Genomic DNA, 24,736 nt, shown 5'->3' with positions numbered 1-24,736 from the left:
ACATTTTTCTCTTAAACACTGACCTATACTTTAAATATTCATAGACTTGACTAGACTAGTCTGGCTCTGGCCTTGGCCATATTCTTCCAGTGTATGTGTATGTATTCTGCATGTGATTGACAGGTCTCTTCCACAGGGCGACGCAGATAAGAATATACCCCGCCAAAATTATGCAGCCAGGCTGATTCATGTGGTCGGTTGTTTGGACACCATGAATCAGATGACAGGTTCTGTTTAATGAGGCGTTGCTAAAATGTAAGGATCAGCAGCAATCACTAAAGTCCTTTGTACATACTACATATCTCAATTTACTTTTAGATTACCTTTTTGTTTATTGCAATATGTTAAACTACTCAAGCAAAGTCTGAGATTTACTTTTTAGAAAAAATGACACAAATTTATCGTTTTTTTATTCAAAATAATAAAATAAAGAGCATTTGTCTTTGAAAATGAAGACACATTTTTTTAACCAACTTAGAAAACAAAGTCTTGAAAATAGTAAGTGTAAGATGTAGCATTTCATCTTTTCTGACAATTTACCACTGATAAATCTAAGGGATGTACAATTACACAAAAAAAGTTGCATGAATTGAAAAAATATGAACAAATCTTGAGTATTCAGCAAAACTATAAAAGGAATGGGACTAAACCAATATCTAAAATAGTATAAATGCCAAGAACACAGATAATAAAATAGTAAAGAAATACTGCAAGTGATGGCATTTTAAAAATAAATGAATTCTTTTTTCAATATTTTCATTAAAGTGAACCTGTCAGGTGCAATATGGACCAAGAGCCACGAGCAGTTCTGGGTGCATATTTCTAATCCGTGCCTAACCGTCCCTGTATACACTAGCATAGATAAAGAGATCTTTAGGAAAAGTATTTCTTTATGATATGCTAATGAGCGCAGGGACTAGTCACAAGGGCGTTCGCTCCTGCGCTCATTCCGCCCTCTTAGCATGGGAGCTCACCCACAGGAGCGTGCTAACATGCTATTCAATGCCTATTGTCCACCGTCATCATCGGCAGTGACGTGCATACCTATGTCTGTTGCATCGCCTCAGACGCCGGGCTTAGGGTCAGTACGCATGATCTAAAGTCACCGGGCTTTTGGCCATGCGTACTACACCAGTTTGAAGCTGGCATGCGTACACCCGGATTCATAGAGCGCATGACCGGAAGTATGGGGACTTCTGATCGTGCGCACTGAGACGAAAACCAGCGTTGGCCGCGGTGACACCAGAGAGGTGAGTGACCATGCCTGTGACGCTGCGCATTCATTAGCATGTTTGCACGCTCACAGCAGCGTGCTTACATGCTAAGGGGGCTGACTAGCCAAGGGAAGTAACGCCCTTGCGGTTAGTCACTGGGTTCATTAGCATATCATAAAGGATCTTTAGAAATACTTTTTCTAAATATTCCTTTATCTTTTCTACTATAGCCTGGGCAGTTAGGCAGGGATTAGAAATATGCACCTAGAACCGCTCTTATTTCTGGGTGCATACAGGACCTGACAGGTTCCCTTTAAAAGCAACAAAAAAAATGTACAATGCCAGTTTTGTACTGTGATATTCCGAAAAAAAAAAAAAATCATACATGCAAAAGTAATGTAATAATAAAATGTCTTAGTCTTACACAAATACTCTAACTTAACCATTAGTCATTTCTTGCATACACTTTTTAAGGGATTATAAAAAAGTAAATTCAAAAATTCAATATATTGTAGAAAACTGGAAATATATCAGCATGTATGAAAGAGGTGACAAACGTCACATTCCACACATTATGGATCTACACGTGTAAAGTGATGCATTTGATACTTCTATTTACAAAATAGACCAAAACAGTCTATGCAGTAGCTAAACTATTGTTTCTTGACTGTTCCTACAAAAATACTGATCATTTTTGAACTATTAGGCTTCCAGCAGAAATAGAGAGGCGAGCTGTTGTAAGGTTCTTTTTGTCTCTTTGAAACATAAGCAAATTTTCATTTGCGTTTAGGTTTCCATCTGTGGGGGGCAAAAAAAAAAGAGAAGTGAACCAAACATTTGGACAGAAACGGCACAAGATCTGAGCAGAGGCATAAAAATACTGTTATTTGAATTATATCCAGAAAAGAGTTATATGTGCACACACTAGGTGGAAATTGTATAGATGATTGTTGACAAGAGGCCAGAGTCATGCACACCATTCTTCATTATTTAATGCATTTTCTCACCTCTTTAACTAAAAAAAAAAAGACCCAAATTCAACTTTAAAGGGAATCTGTCACTAGGTTTTTACTATTTCACCTGAGAGCAGCATTATGTAGAGACCCTGATTCCAGCGATGTGTCTCTGCGCTGTCATTTTAATAAAATTAATGTTTTCTCTGCTGCAGATCTACAAAGCTCATGAACATACTGGACTACCTGGCAGCAGGCCAAGTAGTCCTCTAATGATTACTGATGATTAAATAGTGATTTTATCAAAACTACACTAAGCAGCACAGTAACACATCGCTGGAATCCGGGTCTCTGCATTATGCTGCTGTGACTGAGTCCCTTTAAAGTTCATAGTAGAATACTTAAAAGTGTATACACATTTGTCCCCTTTTTTTAGGGATAGTTTTTATTTTTTTAATTGCAGAATAATCTGGGTACAGCTATCTCTAACCATTTTATAATATTCAACATGTTAAAAAATAAGGGTATGCAAAAAAAAAAATGCATTTTAGAATTTTTGGGTCTTAAAGTCTTATGTTCCCAAAATTAATGAAAACTACAACTTGTCCTGCAGAAAAGTTATCATGCCATTTACACTGCACGGTGATTACAGTAAAAACACTTCTGTGAACAGAACTGCTGGTTTTATGTTTTCCCCTTGGGAAAAAAAAAGTTATAGAACAGAATATATACTTAAAAATGGGACATATAATGCATGTGTGGAAAATTTGCTGATATTTTCAAGTGGAATTGATTGGGGGGGTAAGAGGAATACAAAACTTTAGTTTGCGTAAGATTTTAACATTCCATACACGCTGAAAGTGATGGACAATCATGATTTGCAGAGTTACTTTTGTGAGTAGATTTATTTAGTTGATTTCAGAGGAGACTTAGACGCAAACACATGATGATCTCAACATGTACAGGGACACAACACTGCATTCATGACAAGTACCTGTTGACTTTTTATCTGGTTCTCCTTAATGAATCTCTTTTTACTCGTTTTGAAGGAACAGGAGAATCGGACATATTTGGATCAAACTGATCTGTTCTCTTGTTAGGATTTTTGGGAGTCATACCTAATACATATTTTGAAAGCAAAAAAACACCCAAAACATTAAACTCTAAACTAAATGAAAAATAATGGACAGTCTTCAGCAGCAGTTTTACCAAAAATACCAGTAAGTGCACAACAAAAAGGTTTATTGTCGAACTAACATGCAACTTTCATGTTAACACAATTAAAAAAATTTGCACAAGAAGAATTATTAGGATTTCTGGCCCATCAGGTGATGGATTACTGTAACTATATTGAACTTTGTGCTTGTGGGCTGACAAACTACCGTATTTTTCGGACCATAAGACGCACTTTCCCCCCCCCAAATGTTGGGGGAAAGTGGGGGGTGCGTCTTATGGTCTGAATGTGGCTGCGGGGAATGTGGGTGCTGCGGTGGAGCGGGTCATCGGTGGCATGAGCAGGCTGTAGCAGCACCTGCCGTGACCACGTGGGCCCGCTCATTACATATGCACGCCCATCCTCCCGCCCATCATCTCTCAGCGCTAAAGCCAGCGCTGACAGGTGGGCGGGATGATGGGCGGGGATGCGCGCATAATTAACAGCCGGTCCGCATGATCACCCCTGGCAACTACAGCCTGGAGTGATCATGTGCAGCTGTATTCACTGCCGTCCGTGCATCATTATCAGTGCGGGGTGCAGTGAATCAGTGTACTCACCCGTCACCGTGTGTGGAGCCGTCCCCCTGCAGCATCGTGATGTCTTCCTATGCCGGTCAGCTGATGTAAAGAGTGGTGAGCACAGCGATGAAGTCATCGCTGTGCGCGCCGCTAGTGTCCACACAGGTCAGCTGAGCGGCACAGACAGGAAGACATCGCGATGCTGCAGACAACGGCGACGGCTACACACAGCGACGCTGCAGCTGAGACAGAGAAGAAGATGATCAGTGTTGCAGGCAGTGAGGAAGGGTGAGTATAAACGTTTATTTTTTTTTTCTGTGCCACAGGATACAGGCCATACACCAGGATGGGGGTATTTTATGAGCAGGATGGGGGTATATAGCAGGATGGATGGGGGTATATTATGAGCAGGATGGATGGGGGTATATTATGAGCAGGATGGGGGTATATGAGCAGGATGGATGGGGGTATATGAGCAGGATGGATGGGGGTATATGAGCAGGATGGATGGGGGTATATGAGCAGGATCATATACAAGGCAGGAGGATTGTTACCAGAATGGGGTACTTTAGTAGAGAATTTGGGGACATTACCCCCATAACAGTATCAGCAGCAGATCCTCGCCCCATAACAGTGTGTCATGACCACATTTTTTGGTTAAAATTTTATTTTCCTATTTTCCTCCTCTAAAACCAGGGTGCGTCTTATGGTCAGGTGCGTCTTATAGTCCGAAAAATACGGTACTTGTAAACACATCTTTACAGCCACACTTGCATCGGGGTTATCCATCATTTGTGACAGCTTTAAAAATAACTCTTTCTTTTCTAATATGCTATAGTAATACAATGTATAATTAATTACATGGAGGGCAGAACAGTTAAAAAGCTTAGCATTGCCAATTCAGAAACATAAAGGCAATTTACAAGCTAAGAAGTTAACATCAAATAAAAGAACAGACCTTTCTGCTACCTTTCTGTAAGTCCCACTGACCTTTTTAATAGTCTAAAAAAATGCTATATTCAGCAGATGCATACACTTCAAGTCACAGATGTAACTTGAAACTTAAGGATCAGAATGTAAAAACAGAAACAATTCCCTTGGTCTACCATATAACAATAATAATGCTTGGTGCCTTCTTATACAGCAATGTCCTTAGGTTCTTTTCAGGTGTAGTGGCTACCCCTGAATGCCTTAAACCTGTTCCCCTGCATTATCTTTTTATACGATCATCTAGGAAACGCCAATTCTCTACATTTCCCACTGCAAGCAATTATCTCTCATGTGCAGTGTCTTCCCTGATAGCTACACAAATAAACAGATTTCTTCATGGTCAATAACAGAGCACGTACCAAGTTTTCTCTCAATTTCCCGTAGAGCCTTTTGATGTTGCTCAAACTCTGTTTTTTTCTGCTGCATATTGGGCGAGTCCAAGGTCTGAATCTGCTTTGTAAGCTCTTCACTTACCATCTGGGACCTTACTAGTGCCTCACGATACCGCTGTAAGAGATCTTTACACAAGACAAAACAGAATGCATATAGTGAAAAAATTACTCTACTAGATAGGCACAGAATTTACTAGTTGCATCCTCAAGTTAGAAAGTTACCCCCTATTCATGCTTGGCGGGCGTTCAGCGCGCCTATAAGAATGGAGCGGAAGTGTGCATGAGCAACCTCGGCTCCATTCACACAGCGCTATTCAGAGCCACAGTTCTCGGGATCGGTGGGGTTCTAACAGTCAGCGATTGGAAAGTTATCTCCTATCCCCAGCTATAACATACTTGAGAATACCCCTTTAAAAGATTGATCACCAAATTTCACAATACAAACTGCATACATTATAAAACAGATTTCTTAGAATCTTAATCCATCCCCAAATGCCTGTTTATTCTGATACTGAAGGGGGTATGTACCTGGACTCATAACATACTCTTCTTAATATCAAATAGTAAAATGCAATTATACAGCAATTCAGACATAAATTTTCCATGTATATCTATATATTTCAGCCTTATCAATGTCTTAACCTTTAACCCTCCATCGCATACTATTATGCAAGCAGAGCCCGCTCCACACAGGCCAGCTGCTGGTTTTATTATTGCTCTAACAGCAGCGCCTTACTGCGACCACTGCTGTTAACCTCTTAAAATGTCGTTATCTGGGCGTTCAGCGGTGAGCTGATGAGTTGGCATGACAGCTGGAAGCCGCAAGAAGGGCATCATACCTGTAGAAGGTATTTCTTATGTGATTTCCAGGCATAAGCTGGGCACTATAGGAGACTGCCGCTTACTATATACATCAAATCTGATGCATTGCTGTATTTACTACAAAGGATCACAGGTTCATGTCCCTAAAGGAACAACAAAAATATCCCAAACTCTTTACTCCAGTTAAAGAAATGTAAAAAAAAAAAAAGAATTATTTGGTATTGCAGCATTCTTGAAAGACCAATCTATCAAAATATAAAAACACCCACACCCCCAGGAAGACGCTAACGTGAAACTCGCGTTGGGGTTCCCTCCCAGGCAGCTTAAGGTTATGTGTTACACAATAATTGGAATGAATATTGGTAGAAACAATGATTTGGCAGGCACAGTGGGTTTTGATATGATAGACTGCACTTATGGCACCATCGTGATGCATAAAATCACCGTAAATAGTTTATCCTTCGTTGGAATAGAAATTTTTTACTTTCTCAAGAATTTGGACAAAAAGAGGTTTTTGTAAAGCCAAACCTCCCATCCAGACAGAGGTCAGCTATCGCTCAACAAACAGAAAACAAAGTTATTCTGGAGACAAAGATCAGTCAAGCATATTGTGAAACAGGCAAAATGGTTGCACGACAGGAAAAGGACTTTTAACAATTTCTCTCACAATTATGTCTTACAATTCCACGGTCTTATTTTTTGGCATTTACAGTGGAACCTTGATTAACGAGAACAATCTGTTCTGGGAGTGTGCTTGTTTACCAATTTACTCGTTCAGCAAAGCAAGATTTCCCATAGGAAATGATTGCAATGCAGACAATTCGTTCCACAACTTGTTAAATGTCCCATCCTGGTCCTCTATTGTGTCATTCCACATACGTACTAACACACACAAACACGCGCGCACACATATTATGCTCACCTTACCTTCCGTTCCATCGCTGGCCTCCTGGAACTTGCAGTTCGCCAGTACAGGATGTGTATCGGGTAACCATCTCGACGAGGGAGGAACTTCTGCTGCTAGAGCGCTGATCTCAAAGACAGGAGCTGCTTGCCTCTGATTGGCCAGCGATCTGCCTTTGAGTACCGGCTGACAGCGGAGGAACCATCGTCGCGATGGTTGTCGATACACATCCTGTAGCGGCGAACTGCAAGTTCCAAAAGGCCGGCAACGGAACGCAAGGTACACATTTTATGCTCACCTTACCTTCCGTTCCCTCGCCGTGCTCATGGTTCTTGTAGTTCGCCGGTACAGGATGTGTATCGGGTAACCATCGCTACCGATGGAGGAACTTCCGCTGCCAGAGCAAGTTACTCCCTCGTCGCGATGGATACCCGATACACATCCTGTACCGGCGAACTAAAAGAACCATGAGGCCGGCGATGGAATGGAAGGTAAGGCAAGCATAATGTGTGTGTGCGTGTTTGTTTGTGCGGACTGTAAGAGCGGGTCAGAGCGCGGTGGATGTACGGAACCGGAAGTGCGTGCAGTGAGTATTTTGCTCGTTCAGCATAGCTTGCTCGTAAACGGAGTTACAAATTTACAGCAAGCTTTGCTCGTTAAGCGAAATACTCGCTAACTGGGTTACTCGTTAAGCGAGGTTCCAATATATGTCTAGACTTTACTGGGCCCACTATGGTATATCATAGCATTGACTATTGGTTTCATTGGCCGCGTGCCCCCTTTTTTCTGTATGGTTCCACTAAGAAGTATTTTTGCTAAACTGCTTTACTTTATTATTTTACTTGCTCTTTTTTATGCTTTCATACTTTGTTCACTTAGCAGCTGCTGCCTTTTGTTTTTCTGGGTACCGCTTCGGTCATCCTCTGCAGTTTGTGACCTACCAGATGGCTCCAGAGTGAAATGTCACTTCTCAATATAGGTCTATGAGAGACAGAACGAGGCTTTTAAAGACTTACAGTGAGGGCGGCAGGGAACTTGGATGAGAAATACCACTCCAGCAGCTAAATAAATAGGAAAAAACCCACTGGAGTGAGTCCTTAAGTTACAAAATGGGGACTATATGCATGGTTAAAAAATTCCTGCAGTCTTACAAATTTTGGATCACATAAGGATCCTTATAGTAATATCTCCATGTGATCAGAAACGCACAAGACACTGTAGGATTCATTTTTAACTATGTGCATATTCCCAAATTTGTAATCATTTAATTTATTAAAGAGAATCTGTCACACAGTTTTTGCTACCTAATCTAAAAGCAGCATAAGTTAGGGTATGTGTGCACGTTGCGTTTGTTCCCGCTTTAACGCTGCGTTTTGAACTCCAGCATTTCAGTGCCAAATTGCCTGCATTCTGCTCCCCAGCAAAGTCTATGAGAAGTCCGAAAACTCAATGCACACGCTGCGTTTTTAAAAGCAGCATTTTGGATGCCAAAAATCACTGCGGAAATAAAAGCAGCACGTCACTTTTGTGCGTGGTAGCTGTGTTCTCCACCCATTGAAATCAATGATGTGGGTCAAAACACAACCAAAATGCACTTGAACTGCATTTTTGTTGCGCTCCACATGCTTTTTTGACAAGCAAAGCACAGGACTTTTCAGTCTCTCTCTGTCGATGTATCTCCCTCTATCGGTCGGTCTCTTTCTCTGTCAGTAGGTCGCTCTGTCTGTCTCTCTCTCTCTGTCCGTCAGTCAGTCTCTCCCCTCTCTCATACTCACCAATCCCCGATCACCAGCGCGGCGCTGCACGGCTGTCACAAAGCTACGGCGGCTTTTCTTCTTTTGAAAATGGCGGCCGCTCTTTATTCAATCTCGTATTAATAATAATTAATAATAATAATTTTATTCATTTATATAGCGCTGTTAATTCCACAGCGCTTTACATACATTGGCAACACTGTCCCCATTGTGGCTCACAATCTAGAGTCCCTATCAGTATGTTTTTGGAGTGTGGGAGGAAACCGGAGTACCCGGAGGAAACCCACGCAAACACGGGGAGAACATACATACTCCTTGCAGATGGTGTCCTTGGTGGGAATTGAACCCAGGACCCCAGCGCTGCAAGACTGCAGTGCTAACCACTGAGCCACCCATATATTCCCTGCTTCCCACGCCCACCGGCGCCTATGATTGGTTACAGTCAGACACACCCTCACGCTGAGGGACAGGTGTCTCACTGCAACCAATCACAGCCGCCGGTGGGAGGGTCTATATCGTGCAGTAAAATAAATAATTAAAAAAAAAAAAGCGATGTGCGGTCCCCCCCAATTTTGATACCAGCCAGGGTAAAGCCACATGGCTGAAGGCTGGTATTCTCAGGATGAAGAGCTCCATGTTATGGGGAGCCCCACAGACTAACTATCAGCCAGCAGCCGCCCGGTATTGCCACATCCAATAAATGAGACAGCCCCAGGACTCTACCTGGCTCATCTCGAATTGCCCTGGTGTCGTGGCAATTCGGTGTAATAAGGAGTTAATGGCAGCAGCCCATAGCTGCCATTAAGTCCTAGGTTAATCATGGCAGGCGTCTCCCCGAGATACCTTCCATGATTAACCTGTAAGTTAAAGAAAATAAACACATACACCCGAAAAAATCCTTTATTTGGTGGAATAAAAGACGAAAATAAAACAACACAAACATATTTGTTAGCACTGTATAATCCTGCCCAGAACAGATTGGCAGCTTACGGTGTACACAGTACATGACAAGAAGCTGCTACTTAGGGTTGTGAGGGGGGTTATAGGAGCTAAATATTCAGAGAATCTGCAGCAGATAATACTGAGATTTTATCAAAATTACAAAAAGCAGCCCAGGAAGTGACACATTGCTAGAATCAGGATCTCTGTCGTTACATTATGTTGCTGTCAGATGGGGTAAGAAAAACCTGCTGAAAGATTCTCTTTAACCCCTTAACGACCGCGGGCAGTAATCTTACATCCTAGTGGTCAGTGTTGCTGCCCGCGGTCTTCTGCAAGCAGCTTGCAGCGATCGGCGCACATATCAGCTGATTTTTACAGCTGAGATGTGTGCCTGCTAGGCACGATCAGAATCGTTATCCGCCCGTGCCTTTTAACCCCTTAAATGGCGCGGTCAATATGTGACAGCGCCATTATAATGGCAACAACAGTAAACTCACGGCCGATACCGGAAGTCACGTGACGTGATCACGTGACTTCCGGTGGTTGCCATGGTAGCACAGAGTCATGTGATGACTCCTGTTGCTCACATGATTCACTTCCTGTCTCACACGGCAGAGAGCTGGGTGAGACACGAAACGAGCATATCTGCTGTTCACAGGTGTGTAGCTGTGATTAGCAGATATGGCAGAGCGATCAGATTGCTGATCCATATTCCCTAGGGGGACTAGTAAAATAAAAAAAAAAAGCTAAAAGAAAGTTTTAAAAAAATGAAAAAAATTAAAACTAAAAAGTTCAAATCACCTCCCTTTCGCCCCATTGAAAATGAAAGTTAAAAAAAATAAAAAATTACATTTTTTGGTTGCCACAATTTTTGCGCTAAATGCAATAATAGGCAATCAAAAGGTAGCATCTGCGCAAATGTGGTACCGTTAAAAACGTCAGCCCGAGACGCAAAAAATAAGCCGTCACTGAGCCATAGATCCTGAAAATTGAGAATGCAATGGGTCACAGAATATGGCGTAAAACGTACGTTACTTTTTTCAGACAAACTTTTGATTTTTTTTAACCCCTTAGATAAAAGTAAACCTATACACGTTTGGTGTCTACGAACTCGCACCGACCTCAGGCATCACATCCACACAATAGTGCCATTGCAGGTTTTTTTTGCAATTTTTCCGCATTTGGAATTTTTTTGCTGTTTTCCAATACACTATGGTAAAGGTCATGGTTTCATTTAAAAGTACACCTCGTTCCGCAAAAAATGAGCCCTCACATGACCATATTGACTGAAAAATAAAAAAGTTACGTCTCTCGTAAGAAGAATGGCAACCCCCCCCCCCCCAAAAAAAAAACGGAAAGCTCAAAATAGACCCGTTGTGAAGGGGTTAACCGTTACATTTCATGTAGATGCAGGGTTTCCCTCCTTATGTGTTGAAAAGAGTGGTCCCTCCAAGAAATTCCCTTAACAGCCAACTATCACCTGAGCTTTCATATCCTAATGGAATTAGCAGTTCGGTTTTCCACCCTGCTCATTTGCTGGTGAAAGCAGAAATACAGAAGCAATAATTGGGTACAGTCAAGAGTACAAAGCGGCTGTAAAACTAAGTACCGTATTTTTCGCTTTATAAGACGCACTTTTGTTCCCCCAAATTTTGGGGGAAAGTAGGGGGTGCGTCTTATAAACCGAATATACGGGGGGGGGGGGGGTTGTACATATATATATATACTGCAGGGTCCGCTCTTGAGCGGTGCTGGGGGCAGGTGGCAGCTGCGGGCGGCAGCGTTTGATCTCCTGCTCCCGCTCACATAATATACACAGCCGCTGTCCATCAGCAGCGTGGTGCTGAAACTGCATCACGCTGAGGGGCTGGGGCAGCGGGGCATATTATATCTGCCTGTGCTCCCTTTGATCGCACATGATCCCCCCTGCGTTAGATATGGCCCTTGTGCTGCTGCCCATAGTAAAATAAAAAAAGCTTTACTTACCTCCAGCGCTGATCCCCCGGTCTCCTGCTGTCTGTGATAAGGCACGCAGAGATGATATCACTCTGCCGTGCCGATCACATGATCGGCAGCAAGAACCAGGAAGTAGAGGAAGCCGGAGCTCAACTGCGAGGTGGGAGACAGGAGGGACAGCGTTGAGAAGGTAAGGAAAGAGCGTTTTATTTTATTATGCGCAGCAGCATGGGGGGCATATCTAACACAGGGGAGATGTGCCATCTATAGGGGCCATGGGCAGTACACATGGGGGCCATATCAAACACAGGGGAGGTGTACCATCTATAGGGGCTATGGGCAGCACAGGGGGACGTGTCCCAGCACAAGGGGGTTATATTCAATATAAGGGGGCCATATCCAGATTAAGGGGGGCTAATTTTAGGATGGGGGGCTATGAGGGACATATACCCTATATGATTTGTTAAATGGAAACTGGCATTATAAGATGGACCCCATTTAACATTTAAAAAAAAAAAAAATCTCTTTTCTTTCACCAAATTTGGGGTGCGTCTTATAATCAGGTGCGTCTTATAAAGCGAAAAATACGGTACATGCCACAACAGGGGCCTCATCTTGTAAATAAATGTTGACGGCGATTACGGTTCAGTTCATGTCACAGCCGCGGACAGGCCAGGCTGAACTCTAGAGCTCAGGTGAGAGTTCCGGAGTGCAATCCAGGTAACCGCAGCCAAAACTGCTATTACTGGCGGTTCCTCCGGTAGCCAGTCCGACACTGCCTGCGTCATAATTATTGCTACATCTATGTTATAGAAAAATCACTTGTTCAGTTATATTTAAAAACATGTTTGATGCTTTTATATTTAAAAACATGTTTGATGCTTTAAACAAAAATGTATATAAAAAAATACCAGTCTTTACAACAAAAAAGTGGTTTCATCTAGAAAAACCCCCCAGAAAAGAATAAGCTGAGTCCATAATGACCCTTACTATAACTTTTATTAGTTATAGCATGTGATGAATTCTCAAAACAAATAAAGTAAAAATTTAAATTTTTGGTTTCACAGCCTGACAAAAAATGAAACAGAAAGGAAGACTGATGGTGATAGTTGAGCACAGCAGGAGGAAAGGCACATGTTCAACTATACCACTCCAATAAATCATGGATGCAGCTTTAGAATAGGTGATAAATTTAATTTGTGGGGAAACCTCAATAGGTGTTATCAGCCAAATGTTTACTTGTCCAAGCACCTATGTGATTTTCATTGAGGGGAATAAGGTGCTGTCAACTCTTTCGGCAGCTTGTCACCCTTGGCAACAAGAGGATTGTGCATAATTAAATTCAACATGACTAATCCTTCTTCCCTCCCTCCCCCACCCCACCATCTGTAGATAAGACTAGGGCTGAGCGAATCAAAGTCCAGATCCACGCGGTTTCAACGTTCTCTGGGTGCTAGACCCGGGTGCACGATCGGGATTCGGCAACTAAAGTAAAATAAACAAAAGAAGACATAAGTGAGAGTTTCATACTTACCGAGACTCTGTGTCACGGCGGCGCACTGCTTACGGGTCGCGCATTCACTTCCTGTACTGTCCATCGCATACACACAGCTTTCCAATTTTTTCCCAGCCACCGGCCGTCCTCTCGTTTGTGATTGGTACCAGGCTGACGCGCCCCCCAGCCTGTGACAGTCATCACTCATCGCGGCTTAGTTATAAGCTACCCTCAGAGCTGGCAGTCTTCTCTATGGCTGCTCACTCTGAGATGTAGCAAAGCTGGATGTGTTGTCGTGGGACCTGGTGTTGATTACGCCGGAGCTCCAGGGTGTTTGGGCTTAATAAAGTGGTGAAGGAGGGCGTGTTTTGTACTTTATTTCAAATAAAGGATTTTTCTGTGTGTGATTATTTACATTCACTTACAGGTTTGTGTGATGCAGGTGTCTCATAGACGCCTGTGCCATCACAAACCTAGGGTTTAGTAGCAGCTGTGCGCTGCTAGTAACCTCTTATTACCTTACAGCAGCACTCTTCTGACAGGAGCGCAGACATTTGCATTGCTTTCCCAGCCCACCGGCCATCCTCTCGTCTGTGATTGGTTGCGGACAGACAAGCCCCCAGCCTGTGACAGTCTCTGCTGCCGTCATCACTCATTGCAGCTCAGTCATAGGCTACACTCAGAGCTGACAGAGCTTCTCTATGGCTGCTAGCTGTGACATGTAGCAGAGCTGGATGTATCGTCGTGGGCCCTCGTGTGAATTACGCCGGTTTGGCGTAAAGTGGTGACGGAGGGTGAGCTTTGTACTTTATTTCAAATAAAGGTTTTTTCTCTTTGTGTGTGATTATTTACATTCATTTACAGGTTTGTGATGCAGGTATCTGATAGACGCCTGTGTCATCACAAACCTAGGGTTTAGTAGCAGCTGTGTGCTGCTATTAACCTCTTATTACCCCGATTGGCACTGTACCAGGCCAACGGGAAGGGCCAGTATTGCACCGGGATTGTCACATCTAATAGATGCGGCAATACCGGGCGCCTGCGGGCTGAGAATACCAGCCCCCAGCCGGCCTTATCGGAGTTTTTTTTTTAATTATTTATTTAAATAATAATAAAAAAAAAGCCAGAGTCAAACTTGCGAGTGATACACTGCTTTCCCCGCCCACCGGGCGTCCTGGCGCCTGTGATTGGTTAAACTCAGCTGACACGCTGCCACTCAGGAAGGGAGTATGTCTAACTGCAATCAATTACACGCGCCGGTGGGCGGGCAAAGTAGTGAATATTGAATTGTCGGCTCCGGAAGGGAAAAGCGTGACCCGGAAGGAGTGTGCCGCCATGACAGTGCCTCGGTGAGTATGCCGCACACGTTCCTACCCCCCATCCAGTCCACAAACGTTTTTAAGCTCCGGATTCTGATCCCCATTGACTTATATGGGCACCGGATTCTGAAGTGGATCGGACTCTTTAAAATCTATCAGTGATCCGCTGGTCCTGGTTTTTGGGGAGTTTGATCAGCTCTAGTTAAGACACTATGATACACAATTAATGGTTCTCCGGTCGGTTCTCCGGTCTTGCCAAAATAGGGAGGAAGTGAGAAGAAACATTTCACCATGGAGGAGAAACATTTCCTTTAAGTGAAATGTGAATTATTCTTTTGTTTATTGCGCACTAACTTTGAAGTATTTAATTACAAAAGCTAATGAAGAGATACCTAAATAGCAAAAGAACTGCTTAACTGGAGCAAATATTCCAAACCAAATTGTTGCTAAAGACAGTCTTTCTTTCATGACAAACCTTTTTCAGCAATAACAGTCTCAAATTCTCTGGGCAGTGGAGCTCCAAACACATTTCCTTTAAGCTGACCTATAGAAGGGGCTTTGTTTTGCAATCCACCAAACTTTCCATTACTGCGGATTCTGTCTCCATCTCTAGTCAGTAATGTTGGGCATTGATTGAACTGAACAAGCTGCAAAAAGAAAGGAATATAAACTACTTTACAGATGAAAATATGGAAATCAAAACGGTCCTTCATTTTCTGTGCACAGCAGGACAGCGTACTTTCCTGCACTGCTGACAAAGCTAGGAGGGGTGGTGATCTCTCTGCTCCATCTGTCTGCTCCTTTTTTAAGCCAAAAGGCTACTACTATCATATCTTCTTTTGCCTATCAACAATTTACTACTGTACAAAGAAAGTATGCTAACCTAAATTAAGTATATCAAAAGCACAACAGTGCTAATTTACAAGGACTGTCCTGATAAGGCAGTCCCTTTTATTGCAAGAAAAAATGTATACTCTGTGGCCCTGCTACAGGAGAAACAGAGTTCATATTATTTCTGCATATTTTTAATCTACACAGGGCTCCTTTCTCGAGCATGTTAAAGTTATGAACTACTTTTCACCCGCATACAGTGCTGGCCAAAAGTATTGGCACCCCTGCAATTCTGTCAGATAATACTCTAGTTTCTTCTTGAAAATGATTGCAATCACAAATTCTTTGGTATTATTATCTTCATTTATTTTGCTTGCAATGAAAAAACACAAAAGAGAATGAAACAAAAATCAAATCATCGATCATTTCACACAAAACTCCAAAAATGGGCCAGACAAAAGTATTGGCACCCTTAGCCTAATACTTGGTTGCACAACCTTTAGCCAAAATAACTGCGAACAACCGCTTCCGGTAACCATCAATGAGTTTCTTACAATGCTCTGCTGGAATTTTAGACCATTCTTCTTTGGCAAACTGCTCCAGGTCCCTGAGATTTGAAGGGTGCCTTCTCCAAACTGCCATTTTGAGATCTTCTCCACAGGTGTTCTATGGGATTCAGGTCTGGACTCATTGCTGGCCACTTTAGTAGTCTCCAGTGCTTTCTCTCAAACCATTTTCTAGTGCTTTTTGAAGTGTGTTTTGGGTCATTGTACTGCTGGAAGACCCATGACCTCTGAGAGAGACCCAGCTTTCTCACACTGGGCCCTACATTATGCTGCAAAATTTGTTGGTAGTCTTCAGACTTCATAATGCCATGCACACGGTCAAGCAGTCAGGTGCCAAAGGCAGCAAAGCAACCCCAAAACATCAGGGAACCTCTGCCATGTCTGACTGTTGGGACCGTGTTCTTTTCTTTGAATGCCTCTTTTTTTTTCCTGTAAACTCTATGTTGATAGCTTTTCCCAAAAAGCTCTACTTTTGTCTCATCTGACCAGAGAACATACTTCCAAAACGTTTTAGGCTTTCTCAGGTAAGTTTTGGCAAACTCCAGCCTGGCTTTTTTATGTCTCGGGGTAAGAAGTGGGGTCTTCCTTGGTATCCTACATACAGTCCCTTTTCATTCAGACACCGACGGATAGTACGGGTTGACACTGTTGTACCCTCGGACTGCAGGGCAGCTTGAACTTGTTTGGATGTTAGTCGAGGTTCTTTATCCACCATCCGCACAATCTTGCGTTGAAATCTCTCGTCAATTTTTCTTTTCCTTCTACATCTAGGGAGGTTAGCCACAGTGCCATGGGCTTTAAACTACTTGATGACACTGCACACCGTAGACACAGGAACATTCCTTTCAGGTCTTTGGAGATGGACTTGTAGCCTTGAGATTGCTCATGCTTCCTCACAATTTGGATTCTCAAGTCCTCAGACAGTTATTTGGTCTTCTTTCTTTTCTCCATGCTCAATGTGGTACACACAAGGACACTGGACAGAGGTTGACTCAACTTTAATCCATGTCAACTGGCTGCAAGTGTGATTTAGTTATTGCCAACACCTGTTAGGTGCCACAGGTAAGTTACAGGTGCTGTTAATTACACAAATTAGAGAAGCATCACATGATTTTTCAAACAGTGCCAATACTTTTGTCCACCTCCTTTTTTATGTTTGGTGTGGAATTATTTGGCTTTAAGGCAATTTTTTTTAATTGAAGGCAAATTAAATGAAGATAACACCAAAGAATTTGTGATTGCAATCATTTTCAAGAATAAACTGAGTATTATCTGACAGAATTGCAGGAGTGCCAATACTTTTGGCCAGCACTGTATATGCTTTATATTGCACTTTTTTCACACAATTGATGCCAAGAATGGAATTTTTAGTTAACTGCATCCACATGTGCGGGTTTTGCCAGTGACAATGTTACTACAGGTATACAAGGTAGGAAAATCTAGCAGATGTCCATTGTGCAGCAAAACAGTAGGTTCATGTCTCAATTTGCAAATTCTGATTTTCACCTACAGCCCAGTAATGCTACAGGGGAAATGTTCTTTTAGCAATGAGACTACTGCTTTAAACCAATAGCAAGCATAGCAATTTGTTATGTTCATTACCTGTTTTCTGTAGTTGTTAGCTGCATCAAGGTTATCTAGAATTATCGTATCACCCAAAAGCATTGCGAAGACTGAAAAACAAGAGAAAGCAAAACAATTTCATCATGTTAAACTATGTAGAGTTGAGGAAGTGTCCATTGATAGACTCCTTTTCCATAAATAGGGAGAGACCTGTTATTCAAGCTGATGGGGAGATCCTGGAGGTGCATGTCAAACACTAATTCTCTTGCAATCATCTTTTTAAAATAGATTTTTTTTAAACAAAATAAGGTGTTTACAGTTTAAAGATTGGGGGGCAGCAGTACCACTCTGAAATAGCGCTGAGATCACACTTGAGGAGCACTGGATAAGCTGAGAAATGATGACTTTTTGTTGTGTAGCCGCTCTGCTCAGCCATGGAGTTGTCTCCTTGAACACAATGAAAATGTCAGCTGAAGTGCATTGTGGAGAGACCTCCATCAGAATTACAGAATGTTACAGTTGAACAGACTGTGTCTGGGGGTGTGGGATGTAGATGGAGAGATACATTTAGTAAGCACTAAGCTCGACATAGGACGATGCTGCCAAATAGAGGACGTGCTTGAAGTTGAATGCGAAATGTGATGGAAGTGCTTGATGCAACAAAACAGCTTCCGGTTATCTAAGAAGATAACCTGTGGATGCAAGAGTACTGCCTTGGTGTGATTACTGTGGGGACGTTTTCACTGTCAATATACCAGTAATGGGGAGCACTGAGTGACCCTATTATGAGGGAAGTGGGAGCTGGATATCACTACTTGGAGTGGAGAGGGGGCTCTGGATGAAGTTTGTGACCCTCTGTCAAAAGTGAATGTGGCTTGCAAGGTGAGAAGGGTTCCAGAAACACTGCACTACTGTATGAGAATGGAATTTTTGCAGGAGGAACTATACATGCTCTCTCACATTGAGAAGTTCAGAAATTTCAGTCATCGAGTCATTGAAGAAATGCTGGACAATTACAGATAATATAAGGCCTAAGCCACACGGCGAGAAAACCGGTGCAAGTGGAGTGCGATAAAAAAAAATCGCATTCCACTCGGATCAATTCTAGCCTGTGTGTCAGCGCACATGAGCGATTATTTTCTCAGCCCTAATAAGACCGAGAAAACACGAGACTCTTTCTCTCGCACCCATTCAAGTGAATGGGGCGAGTGAAAAATCACACTGCACTCATGGTACACCGGTGTACCGCGCGTGCAGAGCGAGAATCACAATAACTGGCTACGGAGGAGAGAGGGAGATAAAACCCTCCCGCCCCTCCTCCGTGACGGCCTGCCCCCTGCAGCTGAAGTCCGCTCGCACAGTCGGACCGCAGTCGCAGGGATACTAGCATGAAAGTCAGCTCCTGCTGTGCTGCCAGCGCGAGCCGAGTGTCATGCGAGCATCACAGTAGTTCGCGTGTGGCCCCGACCTAATATCAGGTATAGGGGGAAATGTAAGAAAAAGGCATTTTCTTTACTAAATATTTCACCCACTGCTCTGTGTACAAAAGAGTATCCCCCACTGCATTATCTGCAGCAGGAGACAAAGATCATCAAATTTCCTCATCCTGCTACAAATGGAAGGATATGAAACCTAAAGTTCTCCACAATATTATTAATAAAACTGTTTCAGAAACATCCAAAATGGCAAGAAGAAATAGCCATTCTTGCACATAGACGTAATCATATAGTTATTTTATATTAACAAAATGTTACCTATTTCGCATTGCTCTTTGCTTTCAGGGAACACCAGGAGATCCCTAGCGTACACTGGATTACCGGTAGCTTCAAAGAGATTCATTCCATTACGTTTGTGTGGTAGAGACCTTCAATGAAATATAATGCGCTTTTAATAAGCAAAAAGTACTGCCACATTTAGAAAGAATATGCAATGTCAAGTTTGCACAACCCAAAGTTATTAAACACTTGAATGACCGTGATAGTACTGACCTTAGTAATAGTTACAGGGAATCAGTTACCAGGATTTCACCCTCCTAATTATTTATATGAACATGTAACTTTTCAAAGAAAAGTCCAGCAATAGCTTTACATGGCCAGTGCATTCCTCAGTTACTGAGAAATCAAGGTTTGAACTGATATGGAAATGAGGCTGTAGATCTTAAAATAATATCTTAAAATAATTATTTTACAGAGGAAATGTCACCAGGTCAAAAGTGGCAAGTTTTTGCTCTCATTGCAGGGAGTTGCAGGTTGTGTTGCAGCTAAGGGAAAAAAAACCTATTTAAATCATCTTCCATTTCGAGTGTGAAAGAGCAGGCGAGTGTGTTTTAGATTAAAAGAGTAGTCCCATCTCCAATATCCTATCCCAATATGTAGTAGGTGTAATAATAAGAATAATAATAAAATTAGCAAAATATCTGCAATTAGAAATGAAGTATTGGTCATGTGATTCACTATGTCACTTACTTGACGTTCAGAGCATTGCAGGACCTTGGGAATCCATGATTATGACCATGAGTAACTTAACTATATGAGTGGTCATAACCATAGATACCTAGGGTCCTGCAATGCCCTGAACATGAGGTAAGCGACATAGGCTGCTTTCACACATCCGTTTTTTTGCAGTGCGTCTCAATCCGGCTCAAAAACCTTTGCAACGGATGCGGCGGAAAAAACGGATCCGTTGCATAAGTTTTTCCATGCGGCCTGTCCGTTTTTTGACGGATGCGGCTTGATACTGAGCACGCGCAGTGCAAAAAAACGCTTCCGGATGTGTTTTTTGACGCAGGACGCCGCATCCGGCGTCCATAGGCTTGCATTGTAAATCGCGCCGCATGCGCTGGATCCGGCGCGATGTGTTTTTTTCGCCGCACAAAAAAACGTGCCAGGCAAGTTCCATCCGGTCACCGCATGGGCTAAATATGCCGCATCTGGCAAAAAACGGACGCAACGCAAGGCCATGCGGCACAATACGGCGCTAATGCACAATACTGCGCTAATGCAAGTCTATGCGAAAAAAACGCAACCGGCGGCAAAAAAAAACCGGTTGCGTTTTTTTCTGCAAAACGCCGTATTGTGCCGCTCAGCAAAAACCGGATGTGTGAAAGCAGCCATAGTGAATCAGAAGAACTATACTATATTTCTAATTGTAGGTATCTGCTAATATTATTATTACACCTACTACATATTGGAATAGGATCTTGGAGATGAGATGTGTGACTTGTGATTCAGTGACTTTGGATTCAGGGAGTTTAGAAGGGAGTAACTAGTACTGAATAGTTGTTTGTAGCTATTTCTTTGTTTTATTGTTCTGTCTTGTGCAACATCCATTAGGAAAATGTGCTCAATTAGGCTACTTTCACACTTGCGTTGAACGGCATCTGTCACAATGCATTGTGTGACGCATGTGACGGATGCGTTGTAAATAGTGTGATATAAAGGCAACGGATTCCTGTGAAATAACGTGTTGCGTTAAGCCGAGAGAGAGCCCCCATCATCACTGCACACACCCGGCACTACCACACTCATCATCATCACTGCACACACCCCGGCACCAACGCCCCCATTATCATCCCCGCACACACCCCTGCACTACCGCCCCCATCATCACCGCAGACACCGGCACTACTGCTCTAATCATCACCGCAAACACGCAGGCGCTACTGCACTCATCATCACTGCACACATACCGGCACTACCGCACCCATCATCACCGCACACACGCAGGCACTACAGCTCCCATCATCACCACACACATTACCTCAGTGACGTCCCCGCTGACAGCGCGACTCACTTCAGTTGCTGCCTGGAGCTGACAGAGCGGCGGTGTTTTACGGCCGCTCCTGTCAGCTTCATGTAGCAGAGCTGGATGCATCGCGGGACCTCGTGTGGATTACGCCGGACCTGGAGGGGTATTTGGGGATTAATAAAGTGGTGAAAAAGGGTGGTTTTTTTTATCTTTTATTCCAAATAAAGTATTTTTTCGGGTGTATGTGTTTATTTACTTTCACTTACAGGTTAATCATTGTGGGTGTGCCATAGACGCCTGCCATGATTAACCTAGGACATATGGGCTGCCATCAACTCCTTATTACCCCGATTGCCACCGTACCAGGGCAATTCGGGATGAGCCGGGTAGAGTCCCGGGACTGTCGCATCTAATGTATGCAGCAATTCCGGGTGGCTGCTGGTTGATATTGTTAGGCTGGGGTGCTCTCCATAACGTGGGGCTCCCCATCCTGAGAATACCAGCCTTCAGCCGTGTGGCTTTACCTTGGCTGGTATCAAAATTAGGGGGGACAGCACGCCGTTTTTTATTTATTTATTGTACTGCACGATATAGACCCGCTCACCGTCGGCTGTGATTGGTTGCAGTGAGACAGCTGTCACTCAGCGTGGGGGCGGGTCTGACTGCAACTAATCATAGGCGCCGGTGGGCGGGGAAGCAGTGAATACTAGATGGAATAATGAGCGGCCGGCATTTTCAAAAGAGGAAAAGCCGCCGGAGCTTAGTGACAACTGTGCAGCGTCGCGATAGTGATCGGTGAGTTTGAGAGAGAGCGAGCCCGACAGAGAGAGAGAGCGAGCCAGAGAGAGCGAGAGCGAAGAGAGCGAGCCCGACAGAAAGAGAGAGCGAGCCCGACAGAAAGAGAGAGCGAGCCCGACAGAAAGAGAGAGCGAGCCCGACAGAAAGAGAGAGCGAGCCCGACAGAAAGAGAGAGCGAGCCCGACAGAAAGAGAGAGCGAGCCCGACAGAAAGAGAGAGCGAGCCCGACAGAAAGAGAGCGAGCCCGACAGAAAGAGAGCGAGCCCAAAAGAAAGAGAGCGAGCCCAAAAGAAAGAGAGCGAGCCCAAAAGAAAGAGAGCGAGCCCGACAGAGAGAGAGAGAGCGAGCCCGACAGAGAGAGAGAGAGAGCGAGCCCGACAGAGAGAGAGAGAGAGCGAGCCCGACAGAGAGAGAGAGAGAGAGCGAGCCCGACAGAGAGAGAGAGAGCGAGCCCGACAGAGAGAGAGAGAGAGAGCGAGCCCGACAGAGAGAGAGAGAGAGAGAGCGAGCCCGACAGAGAGAGAGAGCGAGCCCGACAGAGAGAGAGAGAAAGCGAGCCCGACAGAGAGAGAAAGCGAGCCCGCAGAGAGAGAAAGCGAGCCCGACAGAGAGAGAGAGAAAGCGAGCCCGACAGAGAGAGAGAGAGAGCGAGCCCGACAGAGAGAGAGAGCGAGCCCGACAGAGAGAGAGAGCGAGCCCAACAGAGAGAGAGAGCGAGCCCAACAGAGAGAGAGAGCGAGCCCGACAGAGAGAGAAAGCGAGCCCGACAGAGAGAGAGAGCGAGCCCGACAGAGAGAGAGAGCGAGCCTGACAGAGAGAGAGAGCGAGCCCGACAGAGAGAGAGAGCGAGCCCGACAGAGAGAGAGAGCGAGCCCGACAGAGAGAGAGAGCGAGCCCGACAGAGAGAGAGAGCGAGCCCGACAGAGAGAGAGCGAGCCCGACAGAGAGAGAGAGCGAGCCCGACAGAGAGAGGCCGACAAAGAGAGAGCGAGCCCGAGAGAAAGAGAGAGAGAGAGCCCGACAGAAAGAGAGAGAGAGCGAGCCCGACAGAAAGAGAGCGAGCCCGAAAGAGAAAGAGAGAGAGCCCGACAGAGAAAGAGAGAGAGAGCGAGCCCGACATAGAAAGAGAGAGAGCAAGCCCGACAGAGAAAGAGAGAGCGAGCCCGACAGAGAAAGAGAGAGAGCCCGACAGAGAAAGAGAGAGAGCGAGCCCGACAGAGAAAGAGAGCGAGCCCGACAGAGAGAGAGAGAGCGAGCCCGACAGAGAGAGAGAGAGAGCGAGCCCGACAGAGAGAGAGAGAGCGAGCCCGACAGAGAGAGAGAGAGCGAGCCCGACAGAGAGAGAGAGAGCGAGCCCGACAGAGAGAGAGAGAGCGAGCCCGACAGAGAGAGAGAGAGCGAGCCCGACAGAGAGAGAGAGCGAGCCCGACAGAGAGAGAGAGCGAGCCCGACAGAGCGAGAGAGCGAGCCCGACAGAGCGAGAGAGCGAGCCCGACAGAGAGAGAGAGCGAGCCCGACAGAGAGAGAGAGAGAGCGAGCCCGACAGAGAGAGAGAGAGAGCGAGCCCGACAGAGAGAGAGCGAGCCCGACAGAGAGAGAGCGAGCCCGACAGAGAGAGCGAGCCCGACAGAGAGAGAGCGAGCCCGACAGAGAGCGAGCCCGACAGAGAGCGAGCCCGACAGAGAGCGAGCCCGACAGAGAGAGAGCCCGACAGAGAGAGAGCGAGCTAGACAGAGAGAGAGCGAGCCCGACAGAGAGAGAGCGAGCCCGACAGAGAGAGAGCGAGCCCGACAGAGAGAGAGCGAGCCCGACAGAGAGAGAGAGAGCGAGCCCGACAGAGAGAGAGAGAGCGAGCCCGACAGAGAGAGAGAGAGCGAGCCCGACAGAGAGAGAGAGAGCGAGCCCGACAGAGAGAGAGAGCGAGCTCGACAGAGAGAGAGAGCGAGCCAGACAGAGAGAGAGAGAGCGAGCCCGACAGAGAGAGAGAGCGAGCCCGACAGAGAGAGAGAGCGAGCCCGACAGAGAGAGAGAGCGAGCCCGACAGAGAGAGAGAGCGAGCCCGACAGAGAGAGAGAGCGAGCCCGACAGAGAGAGAGAGCGAGCCCGACAGAGAGAGAGAGCGAGCCCGACAGAGAGAGAGAGCGAGCCCGACAGAGAGAGAGAGCGAGCCCGACAGAGAGAGAGAGCGAGCCCGACAGAGAGAGAGCGAGCCCGACAGAGAGAGAGCGAGCCCGACAGAGAGAGAGCGAGCCCGACAGAGAGAAAGAGAGAGAGGGAGCCCGACAGAGAGAGAGAGCGAGCGCAACAGAGAGAGCTAGCCCGACAAAGAGCGAGCCCGACAGAAAGAGAGAGAGCGAGAGCGAGCCCGACAGAAAGAGCGAGCCCGACAGAGAGAAAGAGAGAGCGAGCCCGACAGAAAGAGAGAGAGAGCGAGCCCGACAGAGGGAGAGAGCGAGCCCGACAGAGGGAGAGAGCGAGCCCGACAGAGCGAGCCCGACAGAGCGAGAGAGCCCGACAGAGGGAGAGAGAGAGAGCCCGACAGAGAGAGAGCCCGACAGAGAGAGCCCGACAGAGAGAGAGAGAGCCCGACAGAGAGAGACAGCGAGCCCGACAGAGAGAGAGAGAACGAGCCCGACAGAGAGAGAGCGAGCCCGACAGAGAGAGAGAGAGTGAGCCCGACAGAGAGAGAGAGCGAGCCCGACAGAGAAAGAGAGAGAGAGCGAGCCCGACATAGAAAGAGAGAGAGCAAGCCCGAC

The 24,736-nt window shown here is 45.1% G+C and overlaps 1 protein-coding gene across 1 annotated transcript in view; it reads right to left on the bottom strand.

Annotated features, from left to right (window-relative positions):
• Positions 1–393: 393 nt before the first annotated feature.
• SMCHD1 (structural maintenance of chromosomes flexible hinge domain containing 1) overlaps positions 394–24,736 on the bottom strand; it is a 437,194-nt gene continuing 412,851 nt past the window's right edge. Inside the window, exons 40-45 of the mRNA XM_075316053.1 lie at positions 19,190–19,299; positions 17,475–17,545; positions 14,951–15,122; positions 5,251–5,409; positions 3,162–3,285; positions 394–2,012 (exon numbers count right to left, since the gene is read on the bottom strand). Of these exons, the coding sequence (XP_075172168.1) occupies positions 3,173–3,285; positions 5,251–5,409; positions 14,951–15,122; positions 17,475–17,545; positions 19,190–19,299 (625 nt within the window). The 3' untranslated portion in view covers positions 394–2,012; positions 3,162–3,172. The remainder of the gene's footprint in view (positions 2,013–3,161; positions 3,286–5,250; positions 5,410–14,950; positions 15,123–17,474; positions 17,546–19,189; positions 19,300–24,736) is intronic.

The sequence above is a fragment of the Anomaloglossus baeobatrachus genome, chromosome 6, assembly GCF_048569485.1.
Source record: "Anomaloglossus baeobatrachus isolate aAnoBae1 chromosome 6, aAnoBae1.hap1, whole genome shotgun sequence".
NCBI classification, from domain to species: Eukaryota; Metazoa; Chordata; class Amphibia; order Anura; family Aromobatidae; genus Anomaloglossus; species Anomaloglossus baeobatrachus.
The sequence above is the reverse complement of the archived record's forward strand: the minus strand, read 5'-3'. Positions and strand labels throughout refer to the sequence as shown.